Here is a 21,653-nt window from a genome sequence, read left to right as displayed (position 1 = left end):
GACATAGGAAATTGCATAATGTTCTTTGTTGCTTTTTGTAGGGTGGTAGTATTCCAAGAGTAAGCAAAAAAGACAGAAGGGGAGGACCAATAGAGTTCCATGTCAAGGGTAAAAAGCAACTTGAGTAGTTGGACTTGACACAGATCTGTGTTTTGGCACCCGGGCACCTGCCTCAGGAGTCAACAAATCTATAACCATATAAACAAACAAAATTAATAAATATACAAAATAAATATATGTATGTTTATAAGGTACTCCTGCATCTTGCCCGTGTTTAATATGGGCAAGAGGAAAGCCAAGGTCTGGGGTTTCCCCTCTTCCTCTGGCGTTGATTGGCAGTTGAATCAGACAACACTGGAGAGATTTGGTGTTCAATCATGGGAGGAGTGCTCACTACGGTTGGGTCCACTGGGACAGCATCGAACCACAGCGTGGAGGGAGTTTCGCTTAGCCCTCCTCTGATGGCATTGCCTCAATGACTCAAATGCAGTCTAGAGGCAGGGGATACACAGAGTGATGGTACCTCAAGAGAGGTTCTGTTTCTCCAGTTGTGCGAGGGGGACCTGCTACGACTTCTACCCCTTTTTGCAATAGCAGCTGCAGGGGGGGCAAGCTGGAATTCAGCTTTTGCCTTTGGTGGGAAGTTGATAAGGATCTAGGAACTCTACAGAGACCTGCTGCTGTGACCATGCAGTCCCTGTTGTACCTGATTCAGGGATTACATATTTCCCTTCAAAAGATTTCAGACTCCTTTGGGAATGAAGTACAAAATTTGAGAGAGACTTGTAATGATTTGGCGTGACAGGATGCAATAATTGGAGATTAGATGAAGGAAACTGACAACTTCAGAGCTTTTCTTTGACTACAATCAAGGAGAGGAATATTGTGGCTCGTAAGTTGGAGTACTTAGAAAATCAAACTAGAAAGAATAATTTGAGGTTTCTTAATTTTCCAAATCTCCTTTGATTTCACCATTGGACATGGTTAAAAAAATGCTTTCGAGAGGTATTGGGGATCCCAACAAAAGGTTTCCACCCATTGTGAGAATTCAATATCTCTCAGGACTATGTAATAGGGCTGGTGATAGACCTCAAACAGAAATGAATTTGACTGAATTTCTAGAAAGCTCCTTGGATCTGATAACCAAATGTACCACATTGTTGGTGACTTTTGCTCTAGAAATGAATAAGAATAATGTTTTCCATTTGTATTTTTGCCATATTAATGCAGGTTTTGGGGGGTTTGAAAATACAGATTTTTCCTGATTTGCCAAGAGACACTCAAAAAAGGAGGAAGGAATGCTTGGCCCTTGAGCCGAGGGTTCTTTTCCTAAATGGGGCTTTTGTCTTGAAAATTTTCTGTTGATGTTTAGTGTCTTTAAATTCTATTAATTATGTTTTCTTTGACCACCTTAGAATGGATAATTTCTAAGGAAGATAAATTGAATGTACCTGTGGCAGACCCTGCAAGTTAAAGATGTACTGTTAGGCCGGCTGCGAGTATTAGCCTTCTCTGAATGTCTTTGGAAGATTTTTCTTTTTTGTAAGAGGAATCTTTTCTTCCTTTGAATATTTTCTTTTATCTTGGTTCCAAATTGTGGACTAAGTTAGTAGCATATATTTTTTCCTTAAGATTTGGTGTTACTATTGTATTTTCTTATTTTTCATTATCATTTATAAGGTTAATCTATGAATGTTAAGATTGTAAGAGAGTATAAATACAAAAAAATAAAATAAAAAGGTGACCAAGAAGTAAATGCACCAAAAATTTCAATGGTTGGACAAAACTCATAGGACAAAAACTATTAAAACACTGACCACCCTGTTTACTAAGCCATGTGGCAATGCCAACACAGCCCATTCAAAGTGAATGGGCTGTGTTTGGATTAGCGCATGGAAGCTGTAAACAGGTGGGGGGGGGGGGGTAAGATATTAAATATAAATAAATAATGGAAACACTTTATATCAGAAATATTAAAAAACACATATTCACATTTCCTTGCTAGCAAAGTACAAAGTGCATAAACCTCTACAAAGAAAATCATAAAGTTATAATATGGTAATATAATAAAGTATGTTAGATATGAGAACCAGCGTGAAAATTCACATACTTGCAGAATACAGAATTAAAATGCAACTGATGATGTGGATACCTTTTGAAGCAAGAGAAAACTAACCCCCTGTTTACTAAGCCATGCTAGCAGTTGCTGTGTGCTAATGTCGACACAGCCCATTAAGTTTGAATGTTGATCGCAAAGAAGATAATACCTGCTCAGTGGAGGTCTTTAGCTACCCTTTCATATGCATGGCCTCATAATCTGATGTTTAGTATGTGTCGTGTTCTCGAGGACCTTGGCATTCTGTCAGGCTTCTTCCCCGGGAACCCTGGGTACGTGAGTCCTTGGACCACGGCCGAGGAGCGGCAGTGGCAGGCAAGATCACCTTCGGAGCAGAGAAGAGACAAGGCTGGACTGGAACCCCGGACTGGAGTCCTGCACTGGAACATTCGGGACTGGAACGCACCGGACCGGAACACACTGGAGTAGGCTTCACCTACGCTTAGCTGCCTTTCCCCGAGGGTTGAGCTCTCAGGTTCGAGCAGCCGGTAGGGCTTACAGGAAAACCAGAACTGGAACCAGCAACAGGAACAACCGGAGTCAGGGTCCAGCGGTGCTCCCAGGTACCTAGGCTAAAGCAAGGCAGACAGGCAGGGAAGAGGACACAGGAGCTACATACAAGCTAAGCTCAAGGGAAGGGGAATGACAGCTACGCTTTCCAGAGGAAGGGTTAGACTGGAGCTACAGTAGCTAACAGATAGAAAGGAGAGAAATGGCTGCAGCATCAGCCGCTGACCAACCTCAGACAGGGAGCAGCACCACTGCACAGGGATAACAGAAAGGCTAGAAGCCCACAGAGAATAATAAACACAGAAAGGCTGAAAGCCCACAGAGCAATAAACACAGAAGGGCCAGAAGGCCCACAGAACAATAAACACAGAAGAGCCAGAAGGCAAGGCCCACAGGTGATAGTAACTCGCAAAGCAGAAGGGCTGGAAGCCCACAAGAAAAGACAAGGAAAGCTAACTGTGCAAACAGCACACTAACCTCGGGACCTAAGGCACTGCGGAGGCATTGGCAATGCAAAGGCCAAGGCTGCAGTCTCTAAGTGATTAATAAAGCCCTTCAACACCAGAGACACAGCTGCAGCAATCTCTAAGTGCACCGGCGTTATTATACGCACAAGACCTGGCGAGATCCCATCTACATTGGGCCCTTCAAGATAGAGGCTTTGTCAGCTACAGCTGCCAAGCTGGAGGACCACACATCCTGGGTCCATCTGAAAGATATACGAGCCTATCCGAATACCGAATCAGGCCTCCTTGATGTTTCCAGTTCAGCAGCCACTGGAGATACCTGCCCCACCGCGGACCCCATCTCCACCGCCACTGAGCCCAAGACCACCGACACCGCACCCAGCATCACTGTGTAATCACTTGGATCAACTAGACCAGAGACTTAATCAACTAGTTACACAAGACCAACCATCTCCCGAATCGCACCTATTAGATCTTGCTGATATCACCATCCAAACGATTGCTGAGTCACCTGAGTCACCACCTGAACAACCACCAGTGCTTGAACCTGCCTTTGAGTGGCCATCCTCACCACCACCTTCCTGTGTCCCTGAATTTCCACTTCCCTACGTTGATCTTCGTATCCGTCTCATCCGAATCCGCAACTTTGCAGGAGATTTGGATCTGGGTGAACCAGAGTCTGAGCACTTTTTAACTCTGCAGAATTTGTACAGCAACATCAGTGAGCTGCTCGACATTTTACACTTGTATTTCCCGAATCAGGCCAGATAAATGCCACGCCAAGTCCGGTCACAGTCCACTCCAGAAGAAACCATCCCCTTACAGACTATTCCTCTACAGAAAGTTCCAATCCCCTTACCACCTTCTTCAGCCACTCCAGTTGCTATACTCCTCCGCAGGGAATCAACCCTCCGCAGGGAACCAACCTCAGAGAACCTTTCTGCCCTTGACGACATCAAAGAACCAGATCCACAAAAAACTGAACTTTACCCTGTTGACAAGTGTGACTCTGAGCAGTTATCTGAAACCAATACCCATTGGTCCAACGACTTTGACGACACTTATCCGGAAGACGACACCATTCCAGACGACACGGACGCAAACAGCACCGTGGCAAGTGTTGTTTCAGCAGCAGTTACGGTGTTACATCAGTACACCCTCTTCTTCTGCTTTCCATCTGCTCGATTGTTTGCTGTTGGACTTGTGTGCTTGATCCTACTTTGTATAGGTTTGGTGTTGTTTCTCACTACCCTGTTTACCTATACTGCTGACAGAAACCTCTTTGATCTTTGGATCACACTCACTGCCTTTCCCACTGGCAACGTTACTTTGCCCGTTGGAAACGCCACGGTACTTGCAACTACTTCTGTACTTGCAACTACCCCTGCAGTACTTGCAACTACTTCTGTACTTGCAACTACCCCTGCAGTACTTGCAACTACTTCTGTATTTGCAACTACTCCTGTTCCAACGACTACTACAGCAGCCTACACAGAGCCCCAACAGTACACCACATTCACACGCTTGTTTGGACACACATCCCTCCAAACGATCAAAAAGATCAGTCCCCTTGCCACCAGGAATCCCACCCCCTGGGCAGACACATCTGCCACAACAGACTTTTCAACTGGCAATCCTACAGTGCCTATTGAAAACGCTGCGACTACTCCTGTCCTTACTGATTCTCCTGTTTTGCATTCTACAAGTGTTTCCGATACTAACAGTAGCTCGGACAATATTGTCCCCACTATTACAAATACTTTTGAGGATAATATTACCTTGTCTGAATTGCGAACCACCCCTCCTCCTTATCCTTTGGTGCCTAATACTGACGTTCCTCCTCCCACGAATACTACCTTAACCACTCCAAATATCAGAGTCCCAGCTACACGCCCTCCCAGATAGCCCAACACCCCCATTAACTGTTACACCCGTGACATAATATATGTCCCATAGCAGACTAAACAACCAGCCTTCACCGCCGCAAACAGTTCCTTCCCTTGAATCTCCACTACCGTCGCCTAATTTAGATGATCAAGTAATCCCAGAGTACCTTTTAGATTCTCGAGAATTAAGATTTCCCCATTGGGACCCAGCTCCAGAAGACGATCCCAATTGGGATCCCCTCACTCGATATCAGACACTGTGTGAACCCTTACTTGAGAGTTGGACACTCGGTCCCAGTCGAACAGTTACTCATACTCTGGCATTATTTGGAGGAAGCTTGGGTTTACAGGTTGAACAGACTGATGAGCTCCTAATAAGACCAGAAACTGGTGACGTGGTGGATTTTTGGTTATTCACATACGCCATACTTGGCACTGACTGGATACCTTTTTTGTTTCTCAGAGAGGTTGGATTGGGACCTTTGGAAATATATAGTCTTTTCGAAGTACCCGATCCCACTGAGAGAGGGGCTATCAGAGTTTACCCCCCTTACCCAAGTCATACCTAAATGATATATCAAGTCTTGGTATATTTTGGGATATTGATTATTGTCATTGCAGCTCTTGCTAAAACCCTAGGGGTGATTCTGTTACTCACTTTTATTCTTAGCCGCCAATTGCCTTTTGTACAGTCCAGATCTAACATCTAATCATGAAAACTACCAACATGAAGTGCCTGGCCCTTTTCTTATGTGTGCTCACTATGCCCATTGTACATGGAGCACAGGACTTAGAAAAATTTCTGCAAAAATTTACGACCACTTACGAAATAACATTACCCACCACAAAAGACACGACCACAATAACCCTTGATGTGTGTGCCTACACTATGTGTGGTGAACATCCTGTGCAGCAATATTTGTCAGCTTTTGAAATATACCTGTGTCCCTTCTCCAATTGCGGAAGTTGGGCGCAAGTATGGTGGTACACAGGTTCATGGGTTCCCTACTCAGGTAGCGAAATTCCAGATCTCAAAAAGAGCATTTCCATTATGAAATTGCGAGTGACTGGCCTTTGTTCAATGACCAAATGTAATCAAGTGGCTATCACTTTCAGAGGAGTAACGGCTGTTACATACAGAACTTATTCCTTAGGAATTGATGCCACAGGTAGAGACCCCATTGGCAAATTTAAGATTGTTCCACCCCCAGCACAACCAGAAAAGAATCCTTTGATGCCAACAAAGATCCCAGAAGTAAAGATTCCTTACCAGATCGTGCCAATTAATAATTCCAAAGATTTAATGGCACTAGAAACAGGATTTGGAGAGACAAACTTGTGGCTCGAATGGGCGCATTATACTACAAAGAGTTTGAATGTCTCTAATTGTTATTTTTGTTCCCATGCAAGAGCAGAACCAACAGTAGTTCCCTTTCCTTTAGATCTTCACAATGATCCAGATGGTTTTTTGTGTATGTTAGAGTTATTGCAGGTAAAAGAAGAAACCAATCAGTCTTGTCAACATCTTGACGAACACCACCCCTATTTACCCCCTCGGATGAGGGTTCCACCTGCATTCAGGATTCCAGATCCTGCTACCAGATATCATACATGTCTGGAACGATATGGGGTGAAAAATACACGGTTTCTGGGAAATTTGACCAATTGTAACACAACCCTAGAAAAAGGGACTCTGCGAAATCTGAACCTCACAGAGTTCTCACAGGCTAGAGCAGACATATGGTGGTACTGTGGAACGCATACTATCCACCATACACTTCACAAAAGTTGGACAGGCAGATGTGCCCTAGTCAAATTGGTAATTCCAATCATTATAGCATCCTTGCTCCCTCCTCATAGCAGCTCTTCCTCACGAGTGAAGAGACATGCAATGCCTGGATCCTTTGATGATCGGGTCTATATAGATGCAATTGGAGTTCCAAGAGGGGTACCTGATGAGTTCAAAGCCAGAAACCAGATTGCAGCAGGGTTCGAATCAGTTTTCTTTTGGTGGGCGACTATAAATAAAAATTTGGACTGGATCAACTATATATATTACAACCAGCAGAGATTTGTGAATTACACTAGAGACGCGGTTCAAGGAATTGCAACACAATTAGATGCCACCAGCAGAATGACGTTAGAAAATAGATTAGTGCTTGACCAGATTTTGGCAGCGGATGGCGGAGTGTGCCGCAAGATAGGTACACAGTGTTGCACTTTTATCCCCAACAATACTGCTCCAGATGGATCAATCACCAGAGCTTTACAAGGCTTAACCTCACTGTCACAAGAATTGGCAGAGAACTCCGGTGTTGACACATCTTGGACTGGTTGGATGGATAAAGTTTTTGGTAAATGGAAGACATTTATCATTTCTGCAGCCACCACCATAATCATAGTGGTAGCAATTTTTGTACTAGTAGGATGTTGCATAATCCCTTGTGCTAGAGGCTTAGTAGAACGCTTGATTGAAACTGCAATAACAAAAAAGACAACGGCAGGACAATATGTCCTGTATGAAAATCTCCTTCCCAACACCACTGGAGATAACACATTGGACTATCTCCCTTTGAGACGGACCAATCGCTATGCGAATGCTAGAGACACTATAGAAATGTCTGCAACCGTATAATCATGTAAAAGCACACAGGGATGCAATATAATAGTGTTAAGACTGATGAAAGAATGTAATCAATAATCGGTATGACTATATAATCCATGCAAATGTATACTCAAGATATAATCAGTATATAACCAAAGAATTATTGATTGTTATTAATATATATATCTCCATATATGTAAGAGTAAGATTGAACCTGCATATTAATAGGTTTAGAAATATTATTGTTGTAGCTATAGTATGTTACCGAAGTAGTGCCTATGTTATCACTTTGATTCAAACAAATCAGACTATACCAGCTTTCAATTAGACTCATTCGATTCTATAATTTAATAGGATACCTTCTGGAATGGATGGTACCATGGTACGTTAACCCTGGTGTCACCCTATGGGATAGGGTGAAGAGGGGAATGTTAATATGTGTTGTAGCTTGAGGCCTATCCACTGGAATGGTGGTGGGCCAAGTTACTGGGCTTTGGCCAGCTGAGCAGCCCTGACTAGGCCTGAAAGCCCACCAATGGCCTTATAGATGGGAACCTGCAAAAGCAGGCCTGCATGATGGGTCTTAACAAAATCTGGTAGAACTGTTAAATTGAACATAACACCTAAAATGTAGAAATAATGGACAAAAATGGATGAAGTCTGGTTTTTAAAATGAAGTCTGTGAGATTGGCACTCAGATCATAAAATGATATGAAAGATGATATGAAACTGAAATGCTAGTATTGAGATATTTTTGTATCAAGAGGGAGAAAAACAAGTGTTGACAAAAGCGGAAATGTCACAAACAGGTGCAGATATTTTTGTAATTAGAAAGAACATGTTGTTGACAATAACGGAAATCTTGCAATAGCTAAAACGGAAAGAAGAGGGTACAGATGGACATCTGCCGGAAAGGAAAGTATGAATCAGAGGTTGGGCAATATTAGGGAAAAAAACCAGGGGTCTTGCCATTGACTTGCATGTAGTCCTGTGCCTATAAAAGAGAAGAGATTTTGGCAGATCGTTGGAACTTTCTCCAACACATCCTCAGAGCCAGAACTCTGTGCAGTTGAACCTAGAATCTGTCTGATGAATGTACCAAATTGAAGATTTGATTTTGGTAAGAATAAACACTTTATTCCTGGCACCTATCTCTGTCTTTATTTCTAATTCATTCTTTACCTGTCATTTGTTCTGCAAGGTAATCCACACATAAGTAACACTCAGTCTCTGAACTAATTTGGGTTGAAATTTAATAGAAAATATGTGGGAACATAAATGGCCAAAGATCCACCTACATCCTAATAGACAGAAAGCTGTGGTCATGGGAATTGGATGTGAACTGAGCCTTCTGATGCCTCCCCAGGTGTCTCAGGAATTCAGGGAGGCGGTCTACAAGATCATAGGAGAACAGACCCTCTGTACACCTCCGTGTGGAAAGCTCAGGCAGGGGTCTACAGAGGGTCAATAAAAAACACTACGGAGGCTGTTCAGGCACAAACCACAGAGCAGGCAGAAAGCACAGTGAAACACAGAGAGGCTTCCCACACCCAGGTGTAGTGTAGTGAAGCAATTAGAGTCATGCTGGAAGCAGCCAGCACACAGAGAGAGAGAGCTAACCCAGGCAACACCCACAGGTGCAGTATAGTGAGGCAATTAGTGTCATGCTGCTGGATGCAGCCAGCACAGAGAGCCAGAGCTAGCTCAGAAAGGACAGACAGAAGAAACAGGAGCCAGCTAGGAAGCTGACCCCCAGGAACAAGGTAAGTCTGAGGGTGGTCACGGCCACAGACGTGACAGTATGTTACTTATAGAGCACAAAGGTATGGCCCATGTGGACTCTTCCAGATGGCAGAAATTTCAAGCGGTTAGAGAGTCCTTCTGGGACACAGTTCCTCATTGTGAGAGACATGTGGCTTTGAATAGACGATTATATTATATATAGAGCACCAAATGTTAGATGCCAATGTGGCACATAACTTTCATGTTACAATGTTTAAGTTTCAAGTTTATTAAAGACTTTCTATCCCGCTCAATGGGACAAGCCATTTGGGCGGCATACAATCTAATAAAACAGAAAGAAGAAACGAACATACATTACTAAATGAAACAGAAGGAACTAGGGTTGAACTACAATATAAATAGGAAAGAGGGGAGAGAAGGAAAAAACAATTTTGGGGGAGGGGGAATTGTCAGGTAAAAGTGACTTCATCTGCAAAAAAGGAAACAAAACTAAGCATAAGCATTTTTGAAAAAGGAAAGTCCTGAGTTGTGCTTTAAAGAGGGGTAGCAGGGTAATTTGTCTAAAATGAGGTGGTAGGTAATTCCATAATTTTGGGCCTTGAAATGTAAACATAGTATGTCTACTATGTTCATAGGACTATGTTCATAGAAAAGTTCTCTGTGCAACGCAATTGAGAGAAGGTTGAGTGGCAATGATCTCATTGCTCATGCTTGAGTGTAAGGGGTGAGATATCTTAAAAGATAGAGGGGTTCAGAGGCAACAAAAGTTTTAAAGATTAATAGATTTTATAAGTAATACAATGGGAGATTGGAAGCGAATGTGAGGATTTAAGATAAGAAGTAATGTGAATTTCTCGAGGTGATAGAGGACTCTGATGGTGGTGTTTTGAGCTAATTGTAAGTAGTGTCGATCCTTTATTGGAAGGCCTAAGTAGATGGAGTTACAGTAGTCTGTGAAATGATCAAGGAGTGAATTAAGATGTTAAGAGAGGAAGGATCTAAAAAAGGCTGAATGGATCTGATGAAACGTAGCTTATATAAAGACCGTTGGACTACTTTAGAAATCTGATCATGAAAAGGAAGAGATGAATCAAATATAAATCCTAAAATGCATGTGGAATGTGCTTGAGAGACTGGAAAGCCAATCAAAAAAAAATAGGAGAAGATAGAAATAACTGATCAGAAGAGGCGAATAAGAGTACTTTAGACTTTTCCGGATTAAGAATCAATTTATTGTCGGTAATCCATGAAGTAATAGTCGAGTATTGAGGAAAGAAATAGATGGATCCATGGGGTTGATAGGACAGAGAATTTGAATGTCATCAGCATATACAAACATAGTCAGACCTATAGATTGTGCCAAAGTAAGAAGAGCTGCTAGAAAAATATTGAAGAGTCGGTTGGGCCGCTGGACGAAAATGGTGTTAAAGGGGCGATCAAGGAGGACAAAGCCGTAACGGAGAAATTAAATGAATTCTTTGCTTCGGTCTTCACCGAGGAGGATTTGGGGGGGGACACCGGTGCCGGAAAGAATATTTGAAGCGGGGGAGTCGGAGAAACTAAACAAATTCTCTGTAACCTTGGAGGATGTAATGGGTCAGTTCAGCAAGCTGAAGAGTAGTAAATCACCGGGACCTGATGGTATTCATCCCAGAGTATTAATAGAACTAAAAAATGAACTTGCGGAGCTACTGTTAGAAATATGCAATCTGTCCCTAAAATCGAGTGTAGTACCGGAAGACTGGAGGGTAGCCAATGTTACTCCGATTTTTAAGAAGGGTTCCAGAGGAGATCCGGGAAATTATAGACCGGTGAGTCTGACGTCAGTGCCGGGCAAGATGGTGGAGGCTATTATTAAGAATAAAATTGCAGAGCATATACAAAAACATGGACTGATGAGACAAAGTCAGCACGGATTTAGTGAAGGGAAGTCTTGCCTCACCAATTTAATGCATTTTTTTGAGGGGGTAAGCAAACATGTGGACAATGGGGAGCCGGTTGATATTGTATATCTGGATTTTCAGAAGGCGTTTGACAAAGTGCCGCACGAAAGACTCCTGAAGAAATTGCAGAGTCATGGAATCGGAGGTAGGGTATTATTATGGATTAAGAACTGGTTGAAAGATAGGAAGCAGAGAGTAGGATTGCGTGGCCAGTATTCTCAGTGGAGGAGGGTAGTTAGTGGGGTCCCGCAGGGGTCTGTGCTGGGTCCGTTGCTTTTTAATGTATTTATAAATGACCTAGAGATGGGAATAACTAGTGAGGTAATTAAATTCGCCGATGACACAAAATTATTCAGGGTCGTCAAGTCGCAGGAGGAATGTGAACGATTACAGGAGGACCTTGCGAGACTGGGAGAATGGGCGTGCAAGTGGCAGATGAAGTTCAATGTTGACAAGTGCAAAGTGATGCATGTGGGTAAGAGGAACCCGAATTATAGCTACGTCTTGCAAGGTTCCGCGTTAGGAGTTACGGATCAAGAAAGGGATCTGGGTGTCGTCGTCGATGATACGCTGAAACCTTCTGCTCAGTGTGCTGCTGCGGCTAGGAAAGCGAATAGAATGTTGGGTGTTATTAGGAAGGGTATGGAGTCCAGGTGTGCGGATGTTATAATGCCGTTGTATCGCTCCATGGTGCGACCGCACCTGGAGTATTGTGTTCAGTACTGGTCTCCGTATCTCAAAAAAGATATAGTAGAATTGGAAAAGGTACAGCGAAGGGCGACGAAAATGATAGTGGGGATGGGACGACTTTCCTACGAAGAGAGGCTGAGAAGGCTAGGGCTTTTCAGCTTGGAGAAGAGACGGCTGAGGGGAGATATGATAGAAGTGTATAAAATAATGAGTGGAATGGATCGGGTGGATGTGAAGCGACTGTTCACGCTATCCAAAAATACTAGGACTAGAGGGCATGAGTTGAAGCTACAGTGTGGTGAATTTAAAACGAATCGGAGAAAATTTTTCTTCACCCAACGTGTAATTAGACTCTGGAATTCGTTGCCGGAGAACGTGGTACGGGCGGTTAGCTTGACGGAGTTTAAAAAGGGGTTAGATAGATTCCTAAAGGACAAGTCCATAGACCGCTATTAAATGGACTTGGAAAAATTCCGCATTTTTAGGTATAACTTGTCTGGAATGTTTTTACGTTTGGGGAGCGTGCCAGGTGCCCTTGACCTGGATTGGCCACTGTCGGTGACAGGATGCTGGGCTAGATGGACCTTTGGTCTTTCCCAGTATGGCACTACTTATGTACTTATGGGGGAAGTATAGAACCTTGGGCTAAACCTGAAATGAGATGAAATGGTTTAGATCATGTATCAGCAGAAAGAACAGTATAATGTCTATTTTCAAGGTAAGATTGAAACCAAATGGTGGTGAAATTGCACTCAAGGTCTGCTGGTCCCAACCTCTGCCAGGAAGTTTGTGCAGAAGGGGGCAGGAACTAGCAGACCTTGGAATAAGAACCTGTACTCAGAAGCCCCCTGACATGCACACTGCTTTCAATCACTTTATGGCAGCCTGGGCAGGGATGGAGTGGCAGCAGTGACAGCAGTATAGGAGGAGAGGGAACAAGCCCTATCCTTCTGTCTGCTGCTCCCCAAATTTTGCAGCCCAGGCCAAGGTAGGTGTGTAGTCCACCTAGTGGTAGAGCCAGCCCTACCCCACTTGCAGATAAAGTAGGAGCAAGATTCACTGGTACTTTTGCACCCACATTAACTTGTAGTGAATTTGCAAACTATTTGGGTACCTTCTCTTTGAAATTATCTATTTATTATTATCATGCCACCAGCCAGCTTAATGAAAATAGCTTCCTGTATCTTTATAATCAGTCTTCCTCATAAATTTTATTTTATTACAAACAAGTCAATAGAAAGGGGAGGCTGAACTAATTTCCCTTCTTTTCTTTCCTTCCCACTGATAGTGTGTCCTTGAATATGATTTGCCTGTCCCAGTGCTTGTAATAACATCCACAGTTAGTGGTAAGATTGTGACAGCACCACAGGTATCCCTCCAACAGAGCCATCAAATGCCAGCCAATAATTCAAGTTGCATTTGCAAGTTTAATGCCTTAATATTGTCCAGCCATGGATAAGCAAAGATTTAAGGAGGTTAGGATTATGAAATTCATTAGAAAAGCAAATATACTTTTATCAGGAAAACATATCAGCTGACTACTTGGTCACTAGGTTAATCATACCAAATGTTAATTTTGTGACAGATAAATGTACAATCTGGTATTTCTTTCTTTGGTTAGACTATACCATATAGAATTGGAAATGATTGCCTCAGGATTGCCCTATTGCTGACATTTCTTTATTGCTCAGACCAATATGTGTGGAAACTTAGAAAACTTAATGCTAAGAAGAAAATAGCATAATGCCGCAGTTCTTCTAATTCTGTAACCAAATTTCACCAGTATTGTAGCTCATATAGGGGCATGTTTTATTAAAGGGCATTAGGATTTGGAGCTAACACAGATTTCAGTGTGTGTTAACTGAAAATGTAATGCTATTCTTTTTGAGGGAATGTTTTATGCAAGCCGTGCACTAATGTAGTCATTAGCGTGTGTTAACTGGTAGGATTTAAGGCAGGAACACTTAGCGATTCCTCTGTAGGAGGCACTAAGGCCTCAATGATCAGAACTCTGCAATAATTCAACAGCGCTGAAACTATACCGCTGGAACAGCACAGAAAATTTGCTCACCAATGCTCAAATGGTATGCAAATTATATGCATACTATTAAAGCAAAAGCAAGGAAGTGGGACGTGCTTTGCGCATGCGCAGAAGAGTTTCATGGTAAGCCCAGCTCCTGTGAGCAGGCGTCAGACAAACTCGAACATGAAGCATACACAGGTGTCTGTTTTCTGTCCCTTTAAATATATTCTTTTCTTCTTTTTTTTTTTTTTTAAACTTGAAAGGCTTATATTTAAATGCAAGAAACAGGTGCCAAAGTGTACTTTCATTTTTGGGTTTGCTCGGACTCACACACATTTGTTTCTCACTACTGGTGCTTAGGGGCTTGCATGGGCTTACTTGTACGTCAAAATTAAAGAAAAACTGGATAATCATGAGAAATACTCTCTTCAAACACTGTAATGCCTCCTGTGAGCTGGCGTTATTTTTTCAGCAGTAAGGGAGGCTTTGTTTTGTGCGCTGTTTTCTGAGCATTAGGAGGGAATAGGAAATGACCTCATTAACATCCGTTCGACTACATTAGTATGCTAATTGTGCTAATCTTTGACACACTTGTTTCCCACGCTAGAGCCTGCGCTCACTAATGTGGACGCTAGTCTGGCACTAATGGCCTCTAGCACCCGCATTTGATTCTGAGCATCGGGACCTAAGCAATCCAGCATTAACTCTGCCCATTAGTGCATGTTATCTGGGATATGCTAACAGAAACATTTTGTGCGCCTATGCCACACCTTGTCCCAGAAAAATTCTCTAATGCATGTTAGCAGGTATATTACCACAAAACACCTTAACACAGTCATGCAGTTACCCTGTTAGTGCGTGTTAAGGGAGTTTAATGCCCTTTAGTAAATCTACCCCATACTCATTAATGATTGATGTATTCAATGTTGGGAGGTTCTTAATTAATAAAATCTCATCCAAAATGTATATGTGGATCCTGCAGATTTATCTTACTTGTATTTCAATTATCAAATTTTTTTCAGATGGACAAAACCTATTTTGAAAAAGGGCTACAGGCAGCGATTGGAATTGACAGACATTTATCAGATCCCATCTGCTGATTCTGCAGACACTCTTTCAGAAAGATTAGAAAGGTAAGGTGAAATATTTATTTTCTTGACCCAGGCCCAGCCCATGAGAGAGGGGGCAGGAGAGGGAATGAAAGGGAAAGTAGTTGTATCACATCAAATCATTAGCAATAACAATACTTTTCATTTAGTAATAGGAAGCGCATTCAGAGGCCGCTAATAGCTTGAGGGAAATATTCTGACAGAAACAAAAGATGGGATTGCTAGTCATGTTAATAGACAATATCCTTGGATCAGGACCAAAATGGTTAGCACATTTTGAAGCCAATGCAATAAATTTTAGTAATTTTGCAAAAACATTTGGCAGGTTACAGAGTAAGAATTGATTTAGGTTTTTGCACTTCTAGGTTAGGAGGTTGCCTGCTTTTTGACAGAAAAACCCAACAACTGCCCTTCTCCATGCCCCTCCCTTGCCCTGCACTCCCCCCCCCCCCCCCACTCCGTGCCTTGCAATACTTACTTATTTAATCTACAATATACTGGCAAAATGTTTAACTGTACCTGTATATTCCTTGCAGATAATTTTTCTTGGGAAAACTGTGCACATTATGGATAGACAGGTGGCACCTTATAGAGTAGCCAATATATTGAGGCATGAATGGGGCTTGCAGGGAATGTGGGGGTAAAGAAGCTGGAAACTATTATAAAGAATAAAATTACAGAACACATAGACAAACATGGTTTAATGGGACAGAGTCAGCATGGGTCAGCCAAGTGAAATCTTGCCTCACCAATCTGCTTCATTTCTTTGAAGGCATGAATAAACAAGTCATCAAAGGTGAGCCAGCTGATGTAGTGTATCTAGATTTTCAGAAAGCTTTTGACAAAGTTCCTCCGGAGAAAAATAAAAATTAATGGAATAGGAGGCAATGTTCTGGTGTGGATTAGGAATTGGTTATTGGACAGAAAATAGAGGGTAGGGTTAAATGACTATTTTTCTCAGTGGAGTGCTGCGGGGATCTGTACTGGGACCGGTGCTATTTAACATATTTATAAATGATCTGGAAATTGGAACAATGAGTGAGTTGATTAAATTTGCAGATGACACAAAACTATTCAAAGTTGTGAAAACACATGCGGATTGTGAAAAATTGCAAGAAGATCTTAGAAAACTGAAAGACTGTGCATCCAAATGGCAGAAGAAATTTGATGTGGACAAATGCAAAGTGATGCACATTGGGAAGAATAATCCAAATGATAGTTATCTGATGCTAGGGTGCACCTTAAGAGTCAGCACTCATGAAAAAGATCTAGGTGTCATTGTACACAATACGCTGAAATTTTCTGCCCAGTATGCAGTGGTGGCCAAAAAACAAAAAGGATGCTAGGAATTATTAGGAATGGGATGGTGAATAAGACCAAGAATATTATAATCCTCTGTAACACTCCATGGTGCATCCTCACTTTGAATATTGTATTCAATTCTGGTTGCCATATCTCAAAAAAGATATAGCAGAATTAGAAAAGGTTCAAAGAAGAGTGACCAAAATGATAAAGGTTGTCGCCCTCCAGTGTCCCCTATCCCCCTCCCCCCCCCCAGCTACAATCCTGCTGCAGACATAGCCACACATGATACATCATTCATTAAAATATTTTTATTAAGTATCTTCAAATATAGCCTCTCGTATTGTCCAATATAAATATAATTGCAAGTACTTGAAATATTAATAATTGGATTAGGCAACAAACAGTAATCGCCCTGCAGTTTTATTCCCATCAATAAGAAACAAAACAAGCAACACTCAAACACAAGGAAACAAGCAAACAATGAGGGTCTTTAACTAAGGTGCGCTCACGTTTTTAGGGCATGCTAAAATTGTGGGTGCTTAAAACGTGAGCGTGCCTTAGTAAAAGACCCTCATTGTTTGCTTGTTTCCTTGTGTATGAGTGTTGCTTGTTTTGTTTCTTATTGGTACCTGTATTTAGTTTAAGTAAATGCATGACAAAAAAACAATATGAGGAAAGATCACAAAAGTGAATGATTCACATTGAGGGAATGAAACTGCAAGGTGATTACTGTTTGTTGCCTGATCTAAGTTCTAAGTAGGACATAACTTGTCAAGGTCTTTTACAGAGGAAACATTAGTGATGAATCAGACCCTCACTTTTTAATATTATTTGAATGTTTTGGCTTAGGGCCTATATTCCAAAAACAGAGAGGGTTTGAGGTGATCTTATGCACAATCCCAATAAAAGAAAAGTATTTTTCCACATATCTAATGCAGAAACTTTGTGCAACCCGTAAAGGGGTCTCGCTTCCTCCGCTCTGGTTTGGGGCCAGCAGCCCTGTTAGGTTCACAGGTTTCCAGCAAAGAACCAGACTGCCATATGGACTTACGACCAAAGTGCTTTATTCTCAATTCAGTTCCACTCTCAAAATTGAAATGCAGTTCACAAACAGGGGTTAGGCTGAGTTCCAAACTCCAGCCAACATTCAGTTCCTTAATAGGTCAGGCCCACTTCCTTTGCACTACCTTCCTCTCTCCCTCAGAAGGGCTCAGTCAAAGTTCAGCCTGCTGTTCTTTACATCCCAATAATTCAACCCTTTCACAAACAGTCTCTTCAAAGGAAACCACTACTTAGTGCCCCTGTCCTCTTCACAGCACCCAGGAGGACCCTGTACCAAACAGGGCTGGCAGCTTTCCTCCTACTTCACAGCACCACACCCCTGTGGCCTTTCACACTGCCTTCATGTGCTGGTCAGGGTTACATCTACATTCTAACACTCCGTGGCAGCTTACTCTTCCCCCTCAGGGAAGCTCCAGTGGCAGGCCCTTTCCATCCTCCACCTACTCCATGGCAGCTTCTCTCTCAATCAGTTTCCTCTCCCTCCTGGTGGATGGGAGCCACCCAGAAATCTCTCCCCCTCTCACAGCTGGAGGGAATTATATACTGGCGATGCAGCTGAGGGACTGAGCTTCACCTCCCCTTCTCGCTCTAGTGGGGAAGGGAGTAACTGGCTCCCCTAGCACTGGGCCACTGCTCCCCCTGCTGGGGTTGGAAATCCGTTCCACCCTTTGGGGCTACCCTCCTCTCTCTTGCTTGCAAGGGCTTCTGGGAACTGTAGTTCAGGGATTTGCTGCTTCTCTGTGGGGCCCGGAGTGCTAGCTTTGTCACAAACCTCAAACCTAAATTCAAGCATAAGCAGCACAGGGGGATTATACATTAGGGATGGGCACCCAAAAAATGTTCACGTTCATTTTTTTTTAATTGTCAAACCATTGTCATGAGTGCACACTATTTACATAGGACTAGTTCCTAGCACCTGGAAACATTCTTATGTTCGCCCAGTTTTGAAGTCTCCAAAATTAGACCCCTTGGGTGTCCAAAATTATAGACCCATATCTAATCTTAGCTTTCCGGCAAATGTTTTGGAGCAATTAGTACACAAACAACTCTTGGATTTTATTGACAAAACTAACATCTTGTACCCACATTAATTGGGTTTTTGTAGTGGCCATAGTACGGAGACAATTTTGACCAGTTTTTTTGAGTGAGACATATAAGCTTTTAGATAATTGGTATATTGTCCTTGCTATTTAATTGGACTTAGCATCGACTTTGATTTTATTGATCATAATATGCTGATTCAAAGATTGCAATCTATAGGTATTACAACTGCTTCTTTAACTTGGTTTTCATCTTTTTTTGCAAAATAGAACATTTGTAGTAACAGTAGGTTCTATTATTTCAAAAGAATATCATATCTCATGTGGAGCTCCTCAGGGAGCAGCCATCTCTCCAGTATTCTTTAACATCTTCATTGCCCCTCTGCTGACACTAATATAGGAATTTGGTATAAACGTATGTTGTTATGCAGATGATATATTATTCGTAGCAAAAATAAATCCACTACATCCAGATTTATTAGTGTTGCAAAACTTTAATTATGGAATCCAAATAGTTAATGAAACATAATTTGGTATTGATTGTGGATAAAATTGTATCCTGTTGGATAACGGTTTAAAATGTCCAGCCTTCTTTGGTCCCCATTCATTGGAATAGGCCAGTTCCACTGGTGGATAGTTTTAGATTTCTGGGTGTGATCATTGACTCACATTTTACTTTCAATGAACAAGTTTCATCAATGGTTAAAAAGGATTGTTATAGCCTAAGATTATTACAATCTATTAGAAAATATTTTGATGAAAAAACATTGCTTACACTGATTCATGTGCTATTTATTTCTCAGATAGATTATTGTAATGTTGCATGCACAGGATTTTCAAGTTATAACTTAAAGAGTTTGCAGACTCTCCAGAATGTTGCCCTTTGATTACTGGGTAATTTGATAAGATATGAACATATTATGCCTTTGTTCTTTAAATATCATTGGTTACCCATTCTCTTTAGGATAGAGTTTAAGATATTGACATTGACACACGGGGCATGTTATGAGTTTCAGCCCTCTTATTTGCACACTTAGGTAATTCCTTATACACCTGCTTAGGTTTTGAGATACAGTGCACTCCATTTAAGTGCACGTTGGATAAGCACATGCTCTGTTTAACTGCATGGCGTACTTCGGCTCCGTTTTTGGCACCATCAATTTCTATGGGGACAAACTTCAGTTTAGTGCACCACTGATAAGTGCAAGATTTGCTTATATGCATGGTTCAAGACCGCTCCTCTGCAGGAAAGACTCCGCATAAGCGTGCACATGGAATATGGAAGCTGATTGGCATGTGACAACCAACAAGATTTCAAATTTACTGCCTCTTTAACTGCCACAGGCAGAATAAGTGAAAGAATGCTGTTAGAGCATGCACCGGGGTCATTGTTGTCATTGCGGTGGAACTGTAAGACTTTAACACTGGCGGAACAAATAGAAGTTCTTAAAAAATTAGAAAACTAAGTCAAGCATCTATTGCTAAAGAATATGGTGTCAATCCCAGTCAAATTTCACATGTCTTGAAGCAGAAAGACCAGCTTCTGGAAGACTGGCAAAACAATACAAATTCACAACGGAAACAAAAATGGGCGGGAAAAGCTGAGGAGGTAGAAGATGCTCTTCTTCGGTGGTTTTCTCGAGTCAGGAGCAGACAGTTTCCTGTCAGTGGTCCACTGCTTATGGAGAAAGCTAACCAGCTAGCTGAAAGTCTTGGACTAACTGAATTCAAAGCCACTGTTGGATGGTTGGAAAGATGGAAGGAGAGGAACAGCATAAAATTAAAGAAAGAGCGTGGTGAGAAACAAGACGCTGATTACTTTGGTGCTGAAAATTGGGTTGTTTCAGTTCTTCCTACCATCTTGAATGAGTTTGCACCTCGTGACGTTTTCAATGCTGACAAAAATGGTCTCTACTGGCGAGCAATTCCTGATGGAACACTTGCATTCAAACATGCCGAAACTACTGGAGGTAAAACATCGAAGGACCAACTGACGAGCCTCCTTTGCTGCAATATGGATGGGAGTGAGAAGTTGGAACCCCTCGTCATTGGAAAGAGCAAACAGCCCCGTTGCTTCAAGAAAGTTAAGCAACTTCTTGTGTCATATGAGGCTAACGCAAATTCATGGATGACTGGGGAACTTTGGAAGCAGTGGCTAGACACTAGAATGAGGGCACAAAAGCATCAGATTTTGTAGCTTTGTGATAATTGTGCTGTACACAGGGATGATGTCAGGCTGTCTAATGTCAATGTGGTCTTCCTGCCACCAAACACTATCTCTCTGATACAACCTATGGATCAGGGCATAATAGCCAATTTGAAACAACATTATTGGGCTCTTGTGTTACGTCGTCTGATGAGCGTTATGGATGACCAGATTGTCAAGGATAAACATGCTGTTGAACTGGCTCGTAATCTATCACTGTTGGATTCCCTACATATGCAGAAAGAAGCCTGGAATCATGTTACACAGGCAACCATTGTGAACTTGTTATTATTCTGCCAGTCTGGCAGGGGAGGGTGTGGACTTCATTCCTGATTGGCTGTCAGGGTTTGAGCTGACGTCACTGGGTAGTACTTAAGCGTACATGTTCCTGCTTCCCCTGCTTTGGCGTTACATTCCTTTGTGGCTAAGCCTTTGCAGTTCTCTGTCAGAATGTTGTGCTCTGGTTTTGAATCTGTGTTCCCCTGTTCGGGGCTTTCAGTTACTTTCCCTTTGTCTGGGATATCTTGTGCCAGCATGTGTGTGTATTCAGCTGGCTGTTTAGTTACCTTTGTCTGAGTTCATTTCTGTCAGCGTGTGTCTGTGTAATCAGTTCACTTGCCTCCAGCTGGGGGCTCTCCCTCGCTGCTTGCAGTTCTCTGTGGGAGGCCAGCTGCTTTGTTTGTTCAGTGGGGGCTTTGCTCTCATTCTACCGACTGGACAGGCTGCTGGTCCCTGGGCCTTCCTTCAGGTTTGTTTGTTTATTCAGTTATCTCCCTCCTCCGTGTTCCTGCCTCTGACTTCTGGTTCAGTAAGTGTTAACCCCTTGTGTACTGTGACTCTGCCTCTGACTTCTGTGTGTTTAAGACAGAGGATTTTCTTTCTCCCTTTTGTGTCTTTGCCTCTGGCCTCTGGGTTGGGGCTAGTCTACCTTTTTATTTGCTATTTCTG

The 21,653-nt window shown here is 42.3% G+C and overlaps 1 protein-coding gene across 1 annotated transcript in view; it reads left to right on the top strand.

Moving 5' to 3' along the window:
* The window catches only part of CFTR (CF transmembrane conductance regulator), a 442,294-nt gene that overhangs the window by 34,308 nt on the left and 386,333 nt on the right, over positions 1-21,653 (top strand). Inside the window, exon 2 of the mRNA XM_030216424.1 lies at positions 15,006-15,116. Coding sequence (XP_030072284.1) covers positions 15,006-15,116 — 111 coding nt within the window. The remainder of the gene's footprint in view (positions 1-15,005; positions 15,117-21,653) is intronic.

Source organism: Microcaecilia unicolor, chromosome 10 (genome assembly GCF_901765095.1).
Source record: "Microcaecilia unicolor chromosome 10, aMicUni1.1, whole genome shotgun sequence".
Lineage (NCBI taxonomy): Eukaryota > Metazoa > Chordata > Amphibia > Gymnophiona > Siphonopidae > Microcaecilia > Microcaecilia unicolor.
This window is presented reverse-complemented; position numbering and strand designations above follow the sequence as displayed.